The sequence below is a fragment of the Mangifera indica genome, chromosome 4 (genome assembly GCF_011075055.1).
Source record: "Mangifera indica cultivar Alphonso chromosome 4, CATAS_Mindica_2.1, whole genome shotgun sequence".
Lineage (NCBI taxonomy): Eukaryota > Viridiplantae > Streptophyta > Magnoliopsida > Sapindales > Anacardiaceae > Mangifera > Mangifera indica.
In genome coordinates this window covers 20,200,616-20,217,962 of record NC_058140.1, presented here as the reverse complement: position 1 = coordinate 20,217,962, position 17,347 = coordinate 20,200,616, and the positions used below count along the sequence as shown (strand labels likewise).

The 17,347-nt window shown below is 30.7% G+C and overlaps 1 protein-coding gene across 2 annotated transcripts; it reads left to right on the top strand.

Moving 5' to 3' along the window:
- The first annotated feature begins 5,861 nt into the window (after nt 1–5,861).
- Nucleotides 5,862–10,042, top strand: LOC123213106 (agamous-like MADS-box protein MADS4). 2 transcript variants are annotated; one of them, XM_044632464.1, is made up of 8 exons: nt 5,862–6,252; nt 7,707–7,785; nt 8,223–8,290; nt 8,426–8,525; nt 9,082–9,123; nt 9,205–9,246; nt 9,437–9,576; nt 9,726–10,042. In XM_044632464.1, exons 1-8 carry the CDS (start codon nt 6,068–6,070, stop codon nt 9,802–9,804), a joined length of 735 nt encoding a protein of 244 aa, XP_044488399.1. In that variant the 5' UTR covers nt 5,862–6,067; the 3' UTR covers nt 9,805–10,042. The 2 variants fall into 2 exon arrangements, with proteins under 2 accessions (XP_044488399.1, XP_044488400.1); XM_044632465.1 differs by lacking the exon at nt 5,862–6,252 and adding an exon at nt 6,836–6,963.
- Nucleotides 10,043–17,347: the final 7,305 nt, after the last annotated feature.

Genomic DNA, 17,347 nt, shown 5'->3' with positions numbered 1-17,347 from the left:
GGATGGCAATGAGATAGTGCAGATGACAAATACCCTAATCTTTGTTTTCCTTTATGGAGGAAAAATCTTTTTCCATCTTCGATACTAGAATAATTGGATATTCTTGTCCCCTTTTCGAGAGAAAAATTGTTCTTCTCTTCCCCCTTTTTAGTCTCCATAGAGAAAAATTATTTTTCTTTCGTTCTCATCTCTACTATAAAAATAATGAAATATATATTAAGTTTTAGAGTGTGTGCATATATATATATATATAATAATAATAATAATAATTCAAAACTTTTAAGGGTAATTTAAAATTTAAAGGGTTGGCAGATATATAGGGAATGAGATGAATCAGGAAAGGGACAGGTTAAAGATATATCCCATCTTGTTCCTAATTGTAAGGATTTTAGTTGTGCCCATTTTTGCCCTTATTTTTATTAGAGAATCTCTTCCTTATTCGAAGAGGGACGAGTCCAGAGCTCTAGTTTAGAGCCAAAATTCATATATTCTAACATAAAAAATAGCATCACAAGATTGTCGTATAATCTTGGATTTTGAACATAAATTCGAGAATCCTGAGTGCAAAAGACCCCAGGACATCTATTGAATTTATTAGTTAATTAATATAAAATGAATAATATTGAATAAATATTATTAATACATTTTTTCGTCACCAATTGAAAGTAAGCATCAAAACATGAACCCAGCAACCTTCTACAGCCCTCTTCAGATGAGCTAAAGAATGTTAATTTTGATTTTTTTTTAATTCAGGACCCTCCTAAACATTTTGAATTTCCTCGTTGATAAACAATAATAATGTGCATACTTAAGTTGGTATGCCTTACTCCCCCGTCTATCTCATTGGACCACAAGACCGTGCTCTTGAGAGCAGCCCACTTGGTTTTGTTGACTCTCAATTAACTTTGATTTGGTTAAAGTCGCTCTATGTAATTAATAACTTGGTTTCCCTTCACAGTCTCCTTGTTCATCCATAAAGAATTTTAATTAGTAACATAAAGATCCTTCGAAACCCTATTTACTATTGTCATGCCTTCCGCAATTAGGCTTCCGGCTTTACTTTAAATTTTAACCTTTCTTTATTATTGGAATTGACGATCATTTTGTTTATAAGGCATAATACACAAGAGATTTTTTGTCCGATCAGTGGTGGATGGGTGCACCACTCTCCATTTAGTGGCAGGGGCAGGGAACATCCCTTGGCTTGTAAATTTTTTAACTTACAAAGAGCCATTTTATAATTTTATTAAGAATAATAATTTTTTGCCTTAAGGTTAAGAATACTGAGATATAAACATATATTTTTTTAAATGAGTGATATAATAATTTATAGCTTCTAATAGACAGTTTGATTGACAATAGTAATTGAATCTCCACACAAATCTAAGAGAGAGTATAAGGTTGAAATTTGTTAATATCAGAGTAAGACGAAATTTTTAAATTATCCAATTCAATAGTTGTAAGATCAGTTATTAGATTTAAAGTGTCAGTTTGATTGGTCAGACTCGAATATGGGCATATATATATATAACAATTTATATCAAACACATTTATAGTTTGTTTTATTGATTCTGTATACTCACTTGTCTGCTTATCACATGGCAACTGCAATTGTTCATCATACATGAAATTGATAGATTAATTTTATATGAATAATTAAAATTATTCAATTTTTGTTTTAATTTTTTAATTTTTGGGATTTGTCAAGGTCTTTGAACCTTTCTAAATAACTGTTTTTAATTAGTAAAATTATTTTATTAAGGTTTGAAAGGAAGACCTAATCATTATTTAAATTATATGGTAAGTTATAAACCTTTTATTTATTTGTCTTGATCATATTATGTAAAATGTAATGAAGTTATTATATTAATAACGCATATTCATAAAATTCAATTATTAAAACAAAATTATAATTATTTTTTTTTTTTAAATCAGAAATTGCTTCATTCTAGATGGAAAAACGGTGGTAACTTGTTCCACATGCCACGATGTTGACTTTTCTGCTACTGCCTCTAATCTTTACTTAAAAAAGCATACTTATCTAAAGCCTAATCATGCTCATATTAAAAGCATCACATGACCTTTTCTAATTTCTAAAAAGATAAAAAAAAAAAATCTAAATCAATTAATATCAATCTAATAGTAAAAAATAAATTAATTCCAATTGTCTTGTAAATATATAAATAAATAAATAATATACATAAACAACACAACTACTGAGTCTTGAATCAATGCAACTAGAAAACTGCAGATTAATGAGATTGCCTAGTCTCAATCACAGTTAATTTGATTGCAGAACAAGGACATGGGCGTTAATAAGATTTATAAAGAGATTTAAACAAGGTATTAATTTTGATATTTACTATAATAAAATATAAAGAAAACAAAACATAAAATTTTTTTAACATAATTGGATCCAATGGTCATAAATCTTCTTCTACAATATATTATTGATTGTCATTGAAAATGATTCAATTTTGAATAAGTGTTTTAAAGAGAATAGATAAACTGCTATTAGGAGTATTATCTTAAGAATATGACTCTTAGTTTGTATGATGCTTCTTGTAACTGATGTTTTCAAGATTTGTTTCTCGAAACTTGTCTTTTTTCTTTGGTCATTCATATTTATAGAAGGAACATATGAAGAATAATAATGTTAACGACATGATCATGATTTAGTAAGAGACAAAATAATTAAAAAAAAAGGAAAGTATTGCCTTGTAGGGTTCCTTTTACCCTAGACTCAAATAAGGAGAGGCATATCGGCTAGTAAACTATGCTAGCCATGCATGAAGATAGTTGAATTGAATAATATTTTTTTTTTTTCATCCTGAGATTACAAAGGGTTTATCCCATGAATTTCATAGTTTCTTGATCACGTTTTCCTTATCTTTAGATTATAAAAGGCTTGTCCCAAAATTTTCAAGGTCAAAATTCTAAACATTTCAAGAACTACGTGATCTGAAAGGTTGCTGAATTTTTTCCTTGTCTTTTAGAACAAATTCATTCCAAGTAGTGTGAATGAGAATTTAACTATTTTCATTTGTCTACTTCATGACTTTAATTTGAATGGTCTATGCTTAACTTATTTTGAAGTCACATTGAGACTTGGTGGTTAGTTCAGTTTCAGTTAAGGACAAAATTCAATTGTTGGTCAATTTCATTGTATTATCACTTTAATATCAACATATAGTTAAAACCAATTCAAACCTAAGTGTTTTTGTATGTGATTGGGTACAAATTATTGAATTGGAAACATTTATATTTAAAGTTATCTAATATATATTACTGATTCGACTAACCAGTTAGATCAGTCAAAACTTAAACTAACTCCTTTTCAAGGTCAACCAAAGATTTTATAGCCTAAAGTGTTTTAAAACTTCGATTATTGAAACTAGCTAATTTGATCATTCTGATGACATCGGTTTGAATAAGGATTTATTGAATGTCAATAGTAACTATTGTGTCATTAGGCTATCGATACTGTTCCTTATTATAATCCATTTAAATTCAATTGATTATTTGAAAATCCTATTTTTTTTACATTAATACTTGTTAAAAAAATCGAATTTAGATTTCGAGACTATAACTAAGTATAGGTACCATTGGAAATCTTTATTATTGAAGATTATCCAATAAATAAACTCTCTCTCTCTCTCTCTCTATCTCTCTCTATATATATATATATATTATGAGTTAGATGTCATTTCTCAAATAGAACATGAGGATGAAATTAGGTAAGAAACAAGTGTCACAAAATGAGCATCCAAACAAACAATTTTGTAGCAGCTATTTGGAGTGCTTCCTGATAAAAAAAATAAGTCTAATTAGATTATAGTTGGAGTTAATTTTACTAAATGTTGTCACATTTTATGGAACTAAAACCATTTCTCTTTTCTTGCCTTATTTCTGGTCAATGTGCATATTTAACTTAGATAAACAAAATTGCATTTCAGATGAAAGAAAGTATAAAACACTTTCTAGGTCAGATTTTTTTTTTTTTTTCTAGAAATCAAACTAACTTCCATGAAACAATACTCTTTAGTACATGTTTTAAAATATGAAAAGAAAATCTAGCATTACATTCATATTAACCTAAGCCCATCTTTGGAAAACAATTACTTAGCACATAAATGGCATATTATGTATAAATTAAATCATGCATAAATGGATATATAGATATAACTCATGCTCGGACATCAAATAAAAACATATGTATAAATATTTACATGTAATTATATAATTGAATTTTTTAAATTAAAGATAAAATATGATCCAACTATGTGATGACTTATCATTTTTATACTACTATTGGATAGTTCATGTATTATTATTAAGGGTGGATTCGATATAAACTGACTTGAATTAAATCTATGATTCAATGCAAATGAGTCAATTTTGAATTAGAATTTCAACTCATCAACTTAACCTGAAATCAATTTGTTTGTTTATCTTATGACTCTGTTTATCAATAAAGGACCTCCTTAACTTTAAAAAACTCTTTGTTTAAGATATTATAAAGGCCAAAGGACTATTTCTCATCCAAAGTATCTTTTTATCACAAGTTTCTAGAGTTTAACTTTGAAAACTCGTTTACCCACTTATGAGTGGTTAAAATTAATAGAATTCTAACCTCTTAAAATTTTTATTTTTCCCCTTAAACTCTAAAAACTAACTATTTTCCCCATAAATCAAGTTTTAAAAAATAACATTTCCCTTCTAGGGTTTAGTTTTCAAACTCCGACATCATTGCTAGCGGCCTCTCCCTTCCAAAGTTTTCTTTCTCTCCGATGATCTTTTTTCTCTCAGTTGAATGCTCAATCTATGTCGAATAAAACTGGAAAGTCAAAGCTTTTCATCTTTTTAGACGAGATCTTCGTTTATCAATATTTCAGAGGAGCGGAGAGAGACTGTCAAAGCATGGTGATGTGTCGGGAAGTCTTTGTTGTCAACAATGGCACCATATTTGGCTCTGAGAATTGAAAACTAAGCTCTGGGGGGAAATGTCATTTTTTAAACTTGACCTAAGAGTTAAATTTTTAATTTTTAGAGTTTTGAGACAGAGAAAAGAGATTAAATTTTAATTTATTTTTAATATTACAGATGAAATGATGATTTTGTCTTTGAAACTAACAAACTTAACCTTTCATAGATGAGTATTTGAGATTTTTATAATTAAGAAATAAAAACTTGAGATAAAAAGATATTTTGGGTGACAAATAATCCTTTGGCCTATTATAAAATAGGAATGTAATCTCTAAATTTTTAAATTATGCTTTAAATTTCATAATTTTTTCATTGACTTTTATATTTTACTTTTATTCAAATTAACTTCTTTTAAGTTTTATCTTTAGGGTTGTTATTGTCTTTATTTTGTCGTTTATATTGTTCATTATTCTAATACTCTTCACTCTATCTGTGCAATAAAATCATTTGAATTTTAGTTAAATATTATCGCTTTGATTTGATTTTTTTTTTTTTAAGCAAAAACGCTTTGATTTGAATTCAAATTGATATAAAATAAATCCACCCTATAATTTATTAACATAGAGATGCGAAGTAGTTGTTGGTCAAATCAGTTACTTATGATCTAACTATTCAGCCATTTCCAGGGGTAATCCCGGAAAATGAAAATGCCTTGTGAACTACAAAAGGGTTCAGCTTGTTAAGGTTAGGTCACATGATTACCCGAACCCACAGAAACAAGAAATGGTCAGGTAGATTTTCAGACGTCTTCACTTCTTAACTTGACACGTAGCCCTCTCTTTGTCTTTTTCATCAATGTTCTCCACCGTCTGATCAACATGATCAGCCGATGAAAAACACAACATTTAACCCACGTAAAAATCAATACTATTTGTCAAGTATTGCGTGTAAGATGAGAAATGGAGAAGTAGACTAGATTCTAATGAAGACACCGTACGTACATACCTCAAATTAATTTATGTACAGTATAAGATTTATGAGAGCATGTAAAGAAAGTACAGGGGTTTGTAAGTATAAGTAGAGAAGCTTTTATATTTGCAAGTTTTGATCGTCTTGTGAGCTGTGAGATTGAGAAAAAAAAATGGGAAGAGGTAGGGTTGAGCTGAAGAGAATAGAGAACAAGATCAACAGGCAAGTGACCTTTGCGAAGAGAAGAAATGGGCTGTTGAAAAAAGCTTATGAGCTTTCTGTTCTTTGTGATGCTGAGGTTGCTCTCATCATCTTCTCTAATAGAGGAAAATTGTACGAATTTTGCAGCAGTTCAAGGTATATCACCAAAACAACTAAACTTTTAAACCCTAAATGAAAAAAAATTTGAAGTTTCTTTGAATTTTTTCCTTGTTTGTCTCTGTATGTTGTATTTCTCTTTCTTAGCTGCCAAAATGATGAGACTCACTCTTTCTTCAATTCTTGTTTTGAACATTTTCTTGTCATGGTTGAAATTTTTTTTGCTGTTTACAGTGATAAGGTGAGTTTGATCATGAAAATTGAAAAAGGAGAAAGTTATTTCTTTGGTTTTTGAGTTTTTTTGCCGTTTTGGTGAATGTCGGCGTTTTTACTAGGTTGAGTGTCTGTGTGTTCGTAGTGTTGTTAGATCTGCAACTGGAAATCCATAAAAAGAAGATAATTAATATATATTTATTTATCACTGTTATATTGACACTAGTTTGGTGTCTTGTTTTTTGTTTCCCAAAGTCTCTTCCAAGCTTTCTCGTTTTCTTTTTGTTTTCCTATTTTTGTTCAAGTTCTGAAATTTCCATTTTTGTTTATCTTTCTTGTGTTATCTGATCTGATGAGTCTCTAGTTTTTCTGAGGAATTCAAACTTTTGTTTTTGGGCTTCCTTAATTAATTCGACAGGCTCAACATAGAAATTCTTCATTTCCTGGAGTCTCATCCTGCTCTATTGTTGATTTTTTTTCACTTTCTTTCTTCTCCGAGTTTCTCTTTCTCTCTGTCAACCTAAAGAGGTTTCATTGGTGTGTGTGTGTTTTTTAAGATTTTGTTTCAACTTAGTCTGTATATGAGGTTTCTTCAATTACTCTTTAAGATTTCATGGAGTGTGCTCCTTGAAGCCAATAAGAGATGAAGTTGAAAGCTTATTTCTTTACACTCTTATGATGAGAGTTTTCCCCTGCTTCCATTGGTTCAAAACCTTCTTCTTCTTCCCAGGTGCTTTTTAGATCAGAAGACTTAAATCCACGGTGACAAAACTTTAGGGTTTTGTCTTCCCAAAGCCAGCAGTTACTTTTCTTCTCAGTTTAGGCTTTCCATTCTCAAGAATAGTCTTTTCTATCTCACACACTCAAGTTGAATCAGATCTGAGTTTATGACAAGAATATTATGTTATTATAAATTATTTTTTAAGTATTATTTCAATTTTACTCCAAGTTTTGCCCCAATAATGAACTTAGGGCATCATATAAATTTCAATTTCCAAACCCTAATTTAGTATATGATTCCGCACAGCATAGGCACCAAAATCCTAGATTCTTAGATCTTAATTACAACTTAATTAAATTAGATATGGGGCATTTATAATTTCTTGATGATCATTTGCTTTTGAATCTCTTACCTGATGTCTTTATTTCTTTTTTGCTTTGAATAATTTTTATTTGAAAAAACTAATATGCTTTGTGATATCTTTTTGATATTTTTTTGGAGCATATCATTCTTCATTATGGCTAATCAATCTTTGGATATATTTTTCCTGAAAATTTAGCATGCTCAAAACACTTGAGAGGTACCAGAAGTGTAACTATGGAGCACCAGAACCGAATGCGTCCGCAAGAGAGGCCCTGGTAAGGTTTACACAGATTGCAATCGAGCACTCAGTCAGCTTCGCGGGCTTTCACTGTTTACCATTTGAATTGACTTGAACTTGAATTTGAATTATATATTTTCGACTTGAGCTAAATTATTAAACTAGGGTTTAGCTCGAGTTTATCTTATTTAAGTTAAATATAGATTTAAACCCAAACTTATTTGACTTAAATCCACTTTTGTTACATGTAACATTGTTATTTTAATTAAAAAAATATAAAACCTCGGTTGTGTTTGATTTGAGCCATTCTTTATAGAAGGACCCGCTTATGTTATCTATTGTTGTTTGTGTGCTTCTACATTTCCATATCTGTGCTAAGGCCTTTTAGTTCTAGTGTTCTACATTGTTCAATATATGGTGTACGTTTCAGTGTGAGTTTCATGCTGTAAATGAATTTTACTCGTGTATTTGTAGGAGATAAGCAGCCAGCAGGAATATCTGAAGCTCAAAGCACGTTATGAAGCTTTGCAAAGATCCCAAAGGTGAGCCAGTTTGAACATACTTGATACTTATGCAGACAAAATCCATTTAATCAATTAAAACACACAAATGTTAAGTAGAATTGAGAAACTTCTAAGTGTATGATCGAATTAACACGGATTGTTATGCTTATGTAGGAACCTCCTTGGAGAAGAACTTGGCCCTTTAAGCAGCAAAGAGCTTGAGTCACTTGAAAGGCAGCTTGACATGTCTTTGAAACAGATCCGATCAACGCGGGTACTTCATCTAAACACTTCAACTATCTCCATGTTAGGGCTGAATTCAATGTGAACTGCTCAACTCAAAAATTCAAGTTCAAGTTAGCTCATATTTAATTCAAAGTTTAATTATTTTTTAATTAAATTTGAATTTCAGCTCATTGATCTAAAATTGACCTTTTTGAACTCTAATCAATCTTGAACTACCCTTATTTGGGCTCAGTTAGATTGAATCCAACCTTATTGCATATGAATGGTTTGTTTAATTAGATGCATGCTCAAATTTTGAGAGTTGAAACATGACATGAGTTCTTCTGTGCATATTGTATAGAATTTTTACTGTTTAAGTACTCACCCTTATCATATCTATTAATAAAATTGTTTAATATTACTTTTGCTTAATTATTGGCTTGAATGGTTCAATCTGTTAACATAAATCTGTCTTTAGACTTGGATGATGCAAAAAGAAAGCAATTATTGGATATGTTAATTGTTTTGTATCAGCATTTGAATGCCATCTAAAAAAAAGGAAGACATCCGTAGCTAAATCACTTTCATCTTATACATATTGACAGACTCAATACATGCTGGATCAGCTTATGGATCTTCAACAGAGGGTACGATGAGACAATCTGGATCTTCCTTGATTACTATTGACTTTCTTTAAACTCATTGATTTCCAATTTTCATAAATGCAGGAACAGATGCTCACTGAAACAAATAAGACCCTGAAACAAAGGGTATGTTATATTTTCACTTTGAAAAAGGTTCCATATATGTTTCCAGCAGGGAAATCTTTCATTTTATGCATGTCAGCGGAGGAATTAAATGAATATTGAACTATTTATCTATATAATTAACGAACAAGACGCCTGAGTCAAAAACAGATAAAGAAAGATGATCCATGACATGTTGGATGCTACATTGCAGTTGATGGAAGGATACCAAATAAGCTCAGGGCTCCAGTTGAATCCAAGTGCAGAAGAAATGGGGTATGGCCGCCAACCTGCTCAACCTCATGGGGATACCTTCTTCCATCCTCTGGACTGTGAACCGACATTGCAAATCGGGTAAATATTAATAAACTTGCTATTACCTCTTTTAAGTTAACATCCTAGGCAAATCCCACGTTGTCAAATCAAGAGAGATGTTAGGTATATATGGGTTGATTATATAGCTTGTGATGCACCTTCTTATAAGAATTCCTTGGTGATTGCAGATCATTTCAACATGAAGCAATAACAGCAGTAAGTGCAGGCCCGAGTGTGAATAACTACATGCCAGGATGGTTGCCGTGAAAATGAAGAGAGCAAAAATGTCATCCATGGAATGCATGCAATCCATTCATAACTCATAATTGAGACTGGAAGATTATCTCTTTGTAAGTAGTTTATTTGGAGAAGGAAAACACGTATGCATTTATATTAAGAGTAGTCTGTGTACTACGTACGTACCCTAAAGAAACTGAAAGTAGTATCTGTTCTCTGTGTGTTTTGACAGATTCAAGATTTAATAATCGCTTTGATTGATTTTACATATAGCATTAGGCCATTGACTGTGTGCAAGAGCTTCTGCAATGCTTTATTTAGATTGAAAGCCATTCAACATAGAAAATCAGAAACCGACTTTCATCGAGCAACAGTCTTAGGTTTAGAAACCTGAAAAAATTCTGTATTTCAAAATTTGTTTTATATAGTTATGGGGCCTCTTCTGTTTCAAAATCTAGCTCAAGGGTTGATGTTTCAAAACCTGAATAAGGTCTGAGGTTTTCCTTACATATACACACTAACACCTAACTTCTTTCATAACCGAAACAATCCAATAGTTCTAAACTAGTCATATGAAACTGCAACGGACTTGTCATTGGACTTTTGTGTTAACTGGTCATTCCAACGGACTCTTACGTGGAGTTTCTGGAACCCAGCTTTGATATAACTTTTAGGTGCTATTGAGTCTTAGTCACCCAAAAGCTAGATCAATGGGTCATAGTTTCTTTATTGTTTTAAAACCTAGCTCCAGCATTGAGATTTTTCTTACACCCATACACTAACTCCTAACTCCTATCCTAATTGATCATGTAGAACAACCCAACACTTCAAAACTAGTCATCGAAAAGAGAACATGCCAGTGGTTGGAATTTTGAGGTAAATAGGTTACTTTGATGGAATTAATGAAACCAAACTTTAATACCATTATTAGGTACATCTGAGTCTCCCACACCCAAAAGGTAGCTCAAGAGATTGTTTCAAAACCTAGCTCAAGTCAGATTCTCCTTGCACTAATACACTAAAACCTAACTTCTTTCTCAACCGATATGGAACAATCTAATACTTTGAAATTAGTCATATGAAAAAGCAAGGGACTAGTGGTTGGACTTTTATGTCAACAAATCATTCCGATGGACTATTAGGAGGAGTTATTAAAATCAAGCTAGCTTTAATATCAATAATAGGTGTTACTGGGTCTTACTCACTCAAATACTTTCTCTCACAGTTGCACACTAACAATTAATTCCTTTTCCAATCGACCACCCACAATAATAATATCATGAATTATATATAATTACATAATTACTTTTCTTTTTTTCTTTTTCCAAAATCCCACCGGAACTGGAGCCCCCAGCCTGGAGGAGCTACCTTTGGCTCTTCCCTTGTTTTATTTACTATTTCTAGCTATACATTCATTCTACATAATAACAGGTCTACTACAACACTGCAAATTTATGTTGTGTCTACAAAATTAGTAAAAGAAACAAAATTTCACGGTGAAAAGAAAAAGCTTTATCTCTCTTTCCATTTTTATTATGTCTTTTTTGATTATTTTTTTAATCAATAATATAATTCTATTATCAAATATTTTATAAAGGAGATTTAAAAGTCTCCTCATATTCAGAGTAAAATTATAAGTAATTAAAAAAAATAAAAACAAAAGGAAAGAGTAAGCTGAATTGGTCTTATTGGCCCAATAAGACAGCCATGGGCTCATATACAACTAACATGCTAGAAGTTTGGATTTCTCCTAAGAGTAACACATTCTTTGTAAAATTTATCATTTATAATTAATTTGGTATTACCCAATCTCTATATAAAAAATAACCATGATTTGAGAATTTAAAAAAAAAAAATCGTATTTTGTGGAAGTAATAAAATGTTTTTGTAGTAAAAAATTTTGGCAGGTTATGTAGGCTATATTAGGGTCTTGGGGTTCCATTCATAAAAAAATAAAGGTCAATAAACATGTTCCCACCTAAGGTTTATTACAAACCCAAACTAATATCTATTAAGTATTGAAAATCTAAACTCTCACTTATAAGATGTTAAAATTAACAAAAATAGTTAGTTTCAAGAGTAAAATCCTCATTTAATTGGTAATATATTATAAGTTTAGAAAACTAACAATTTTTTTTCAAAATTAAACTTTGAAAAATCACTTTTTCCTCTGTTAAGTTTTGCATTTTTCGGCCCTCTCTCTAGTGATAGTCTTCCTTTCTCTCTTTTTTCAACATCTTCTTCTCTAACGAAGATGAATCTCTTTATTGTGAACAACGTTTTTGTCTCTAACAAAAATTTTGGAGAAGAGGGAGGGAGGGATTCCTTCCCCAGAAGTACTACATCTGAAGGAGAAATGTTACGAATTAATATCTGGAACATCTATTTTTTTTTAAATACTTTAAAATGAACTCATCACTAAAAGTTTTTAGAAATTATTATGAGAAAATTAAAAATTTGGAAACGAATAAAAGATGTATATATCCCATATGAAAACTCATTTGAAAACATTTGAGATCATGGAGTAATCATATACATGCCCCTAGATACAATTATACAACTATCTAAATAGGGTCAAAAATCAACAATATCATATGTATGTAACAAAAACCATAGGTAACCATCCCCAGTCTGGATCCATCTTCGCTGACTTAACCCTGTCTCGCAGCTATCTCGATCACCTATACCTGCAATCATGAAAGTAATGGAAGTGAGAGATAAGAATACTCAATAAAGAGAAAGAATTAAGTAAACTAGCTCTTTTCCTGTTCTAAATCACCCTTAGGACTCAGTCTTACATCATAGCCTCCTCAAGGAATTGAAGGGATAATCTAGTTCATCATTTACTATTTCGGTCATATTTTGTCATATATGATGTCTATTTGATACTTTTTGAAAGTTGACTATAAGGATTTGACACTTTTCTAAGGTCGAGCTCTCTTCCTTTCTCTCACTACTCTATTTCTGAATTTGAATTGTGTTATACTACGAGCATGCTCTACTGCAAGTGACTTTACTATGGGTCTATATCCTATTACGGATGTGTCTTACTACAAACGTGTCTTACTGCGAGCGGTGTAGTGTAAAGTGTCCCCTTATATTTCATAGCATGCATGTGTGCTTATCTCTTACTAATCTTGCTTCCATATAAATCTATTCATAACCCACCAGACTATACTCTTGGGACGACCCCTGAATCCTGAGCCTTAAATTCCTTTTCTTGCTTTTATTTCTTTTCTTTTTCTCTCATTTCTTTCCTTTCTTCCATTTCTTTCCAAAAACTGTAAATTACTATTTATTAGACTGTTCGCTTGGTAGAGCAATTTTTTTGTTCATGTCATTTAACAGTCCAAACGGTCTCTAATTCATACAAGCTATATATCATTAAAAAGAGGATTCAAAGAGCTTTCCAACAAGTTATAACAACACTCATGATTCATCAGATAAAACAGTCAAAACGTGAGATGAAATCATTGACAAAAAACTATTTTTACTGTTTATGTGGTAAGACAGTTTTTTTGTTCATGCAATTTAATAGTATAAACGGTCTCTAATTCATACAAGATATATATCATTAAAAAGAGGATTCAAAGAGCTTTCCAACAAGCTATTATAGCACTCATAATTCATCAGATAAGATAGTCAAAACGTGGGATGAAATTAGTGATAAAACTATAAATATTATCCAACTCTCTGTTGTGAACAAAATCACAAACATAGATACCCCAAATGACAAAACAACATTTCTCAACTTCAAAATCATCATTTATAACATAAAAACAATGAACTAAAAACATAAAACATAAAATATATCAAGGATAATACCCTTTACCTTGTTTCAAGTCAAGTTTTGCAAGTTGACTCTCTCCTCTTTGTCTTGCTTTTTTTATCACCAAAACCACCTTAAATCAACACCAAAACACACTAACATATTCATATAACATGCATCCAATATATATAAACATAGGTAAAGGGAAAGGAAAAAGATCTTTTGATTATCAAGGCTTCCAAAGTATTTCCTTTTCCTTTCCTTCCTTATCTTCCACAACCCTTTCAAATCACCAACTTTTCTGCAAAAACATGAAGGAAGCTGTTTTCTCCTGGAGGAGACGGGAGAAGATGGAAAAAGGCTTAAAGTGTTCTTTTTTTTGTCTTTTCTCTCGTTAGATATATATATATATACACACACACACATATACATTTGAACATATATATTCAAAACTGGAAATGTCTCAAAGTAGGACCAAAAAATATAAATATCTCTAGAACGTACCTGAGGGTATTACGAGGGAGGACCATTATCGAAGAGAGATAAGGTCATCGAAAGAAGAGATAAAATGTACAATATAATGACAAATCTACTAGAAGTCTACATAAGTATGTCTCATAGGCCTTGAAGCCAACACAACATGACTAGTTGTGTCAAATTTGGTTTGACATAATTGTTTGTGCCAAATTTGGCCTGATATGGCTATATATAGCCCACAACAAGTCTATTTGCATTGAATATGTTAATATTACAATTAGGGGAAAAACTCATTTGCCTAGGTAGTAGTGTGTAGAGATGGTAATTTTGGCCTAACTTTAGGGTCCTCAACCCTCCTTGACCCTAACAAAGAAGGAATTTTCTGATAGAAACAAGAAAGGAAAAGGGAACTGGAATGAGGATGGGGATGAAAAAAATCTTCGTAATAGAGGACAGAAATACATGTGTCCCCTCCTCACCCAGCCTCTGTCATTATCACTTTATGTTAATATATTTATTTAAATACAAATATATCTTTACAGTTTTAGATTATTTATATTTTTCAAGTTTATTTAGGTTTTTGTTATACATATTAAAGTGGTTAATATATTATATTTGTGACATTTGAAATAATGGGTTGGTTTTAATTTTATTTAATTTTGTTATTTAATATATTTATATTATATTTTGAGGGTATAAGAAAGAAATTTTTTCTTATGGGTACGGAGAGGAGCTTTTTTCTTATGTGGACATGAAGGGGATTTTTTTTTGTAGGAAGGGGACGAGAAATTATTTTCATCCCTGTAATGGGGATAGACTAAGAACGGAAATTGATATCCCTATACGGACGAAGATGGGGATTAAGATCCTCTCTCTGCCCCTCCCGTTGTCATCCCTAGTAGTGTGCTTAGTTGGGATTTTATTTAAGGCCAAAGGATTATTTCCCACCCAAAGTATGTTGTTTTCCTAAGTTTTCTTTTATTAACTTTGAAAATCCTATTTACCCATCCATGAGCGGTTAAAATTAACTGAGTCAATTAGTTATATCACTTTCCCCCTTTAAATATTAAAAACTAATAATTTTTCTCCAATCCAAGTTTTTAAAAATAGCATTTTTCCCCCTAGGGGTTTCCAATTTTCAGATTCAATTTTTCGATGATATTTCTTTCTCTCTGACGACCTCCAAACGATGTCTCTTTCTCTCTGGTGCGGCCTTCTTCCGACGATTCTTCTCAATAACATTGTCGATGAAGACGAATCATCTTCGTCTCTAATGAAGACTCTTCATCGACGAGGAGTCTTCGTCATTGATAAAGACCTTGTCTTCGTCGATGATGATACTAAGTAGAATCGCTAGAAGGAGGTCGTATTGGAGAGAAAGAGAAGTTGTCTGGAGGTTGTCGGAGAGGAAGAAACGTTGCTAAAAAATTGAATCTAAAAATTTGAAAACCCTAGGGGGGAAATGCTATTTTTGAAAACTTAGGTTAGAAAAATTATTAGTTTTTAAGGTTTATGGAGGAAAATGAAATCAAATTTAAGTTTATTTTTAATATTATAAACAAAATAATAATTTTACTTTTAAAATTGTTAATTTTAACTATCTATAGATGGATAAAAATGATTTTTAAAGTTAATAAAAAAAAAAATTTGAGATAATAGCATAGTTAGGGTGGGATATAGTCCTTTGGCCATTATTTAATAACAAAATATTTTTGTGTTGTTGCGTGGTTCCCTGTGCGATTGAATATAAACTTCAGAAGACAACCTACATAAAGAAGACACATTTATTAGATTCTTTATTATTTCACTGTAGATGATGTTACCTATATTTCCTTTTTAGATATTTATAAAGCGCCAAAATAATTTATAAGACTTTGTATGAATTAAATATCTATCTCAAATTTAGTCAATCATAATATAAGTGTTTGCACTGAACATTGTTATTATTAATGCAAGGATGAGAGATTGTAATTTACTTAAACAAAGAAGACACAAAGTTGTGCTTATTATATATTAATATAATTTTATTATTTTTATATATAAAATAAATTATTATTTCTCACTCGAGATATGGGAAAGCCGCATATTCCACCTTTTAAATTTTTAATGGCAAGTTTAACACAAAACCAAACTTTTTTTTTTTTAATTTAGAAGAGAAATCCCACTCAAACTGAATCATTATATTAAGTCATAATCAATAATTTTAAAATCAATAATTAATTCTATAATTATTGTATCAGATAACTCAAAATTTTAATTTTGATATATCATTAAAAAAAACTTTAAATTATACTTTTTTATATATAAAACTTTTTCTTTTATCATTCAAATTAGACCAAAGGACTATTTCCTATCCAAAATATCCTCTAATCTCAAGTTCACACCTTTTAATTTTGAAAATATCATTTATCCACCTATAGACGGTTGAATTTAACAGAACCTTAATCTCTAAAAAATTTATCTTTTTTTTCTCCTCTAAACTTTAAAAACTACTCATTTATCTCATAGGTCAAGTTTTAAAAATGACAGCCCCCCTCCTAGGGTTTAGTTTTCAAACTTATTTGTAGTTTCTCTCTCCTAAAGCTTTATTTTTCTCTGATGATCTCTCTCTGCTCAATTGAATGATCAATCGACCTCAAATAAAGCTTGAGAGATAAAGATGAAGATCTAGTCTTCGTCTTCTAAACTTTATTTAATTTCGATCAGATATTCAATTGAATAAAAAAAGATCATCAGATGAAAAAGAAGCTTCGAAAAGGAGAGATCATCAATAATGGTATTAGAGATGATATCGATGTTGGAAAACTAAATTATAAGGAGGAAAATGTTATTTAAAACTTGGTCTAGGAAACAAATTTTTAATATTTAGGGTTTTAAAGAAAATAAGATTAAAATTTAATTTATTTTTAATATTATAAATAAAATGATAATTTTATTTTTAAAATTAATAAATTTAATATCTTATAATTAAATTTTTGAGATTTTTATAATTAAAAATTGAAAGATATTTTCAATAAGAATAAGCCCTTCGGGCTTTAAACCCTCCGAAATCTCAAAAGCCAAAACCAAAAAGGCAAATTCTGTGTCACTAATAATTTATCATATTACGCTTGATAGCAATAATTGATAATCTGATGGGATTCTCTGTCACTATTTTATTCCCTTAAAATGGACGTGTAATTGAATAAAAATCATAAATGATGCAACAGAATCAGAAACAGAATAATGGCTCTGGTGACCGACAGCTGAGCCAGCACAAATTTGTCTGTCAAATATTGAGGCGCACTAAAATGTCACGTATCATGTCAAGTGTGGCCCTCAACATTA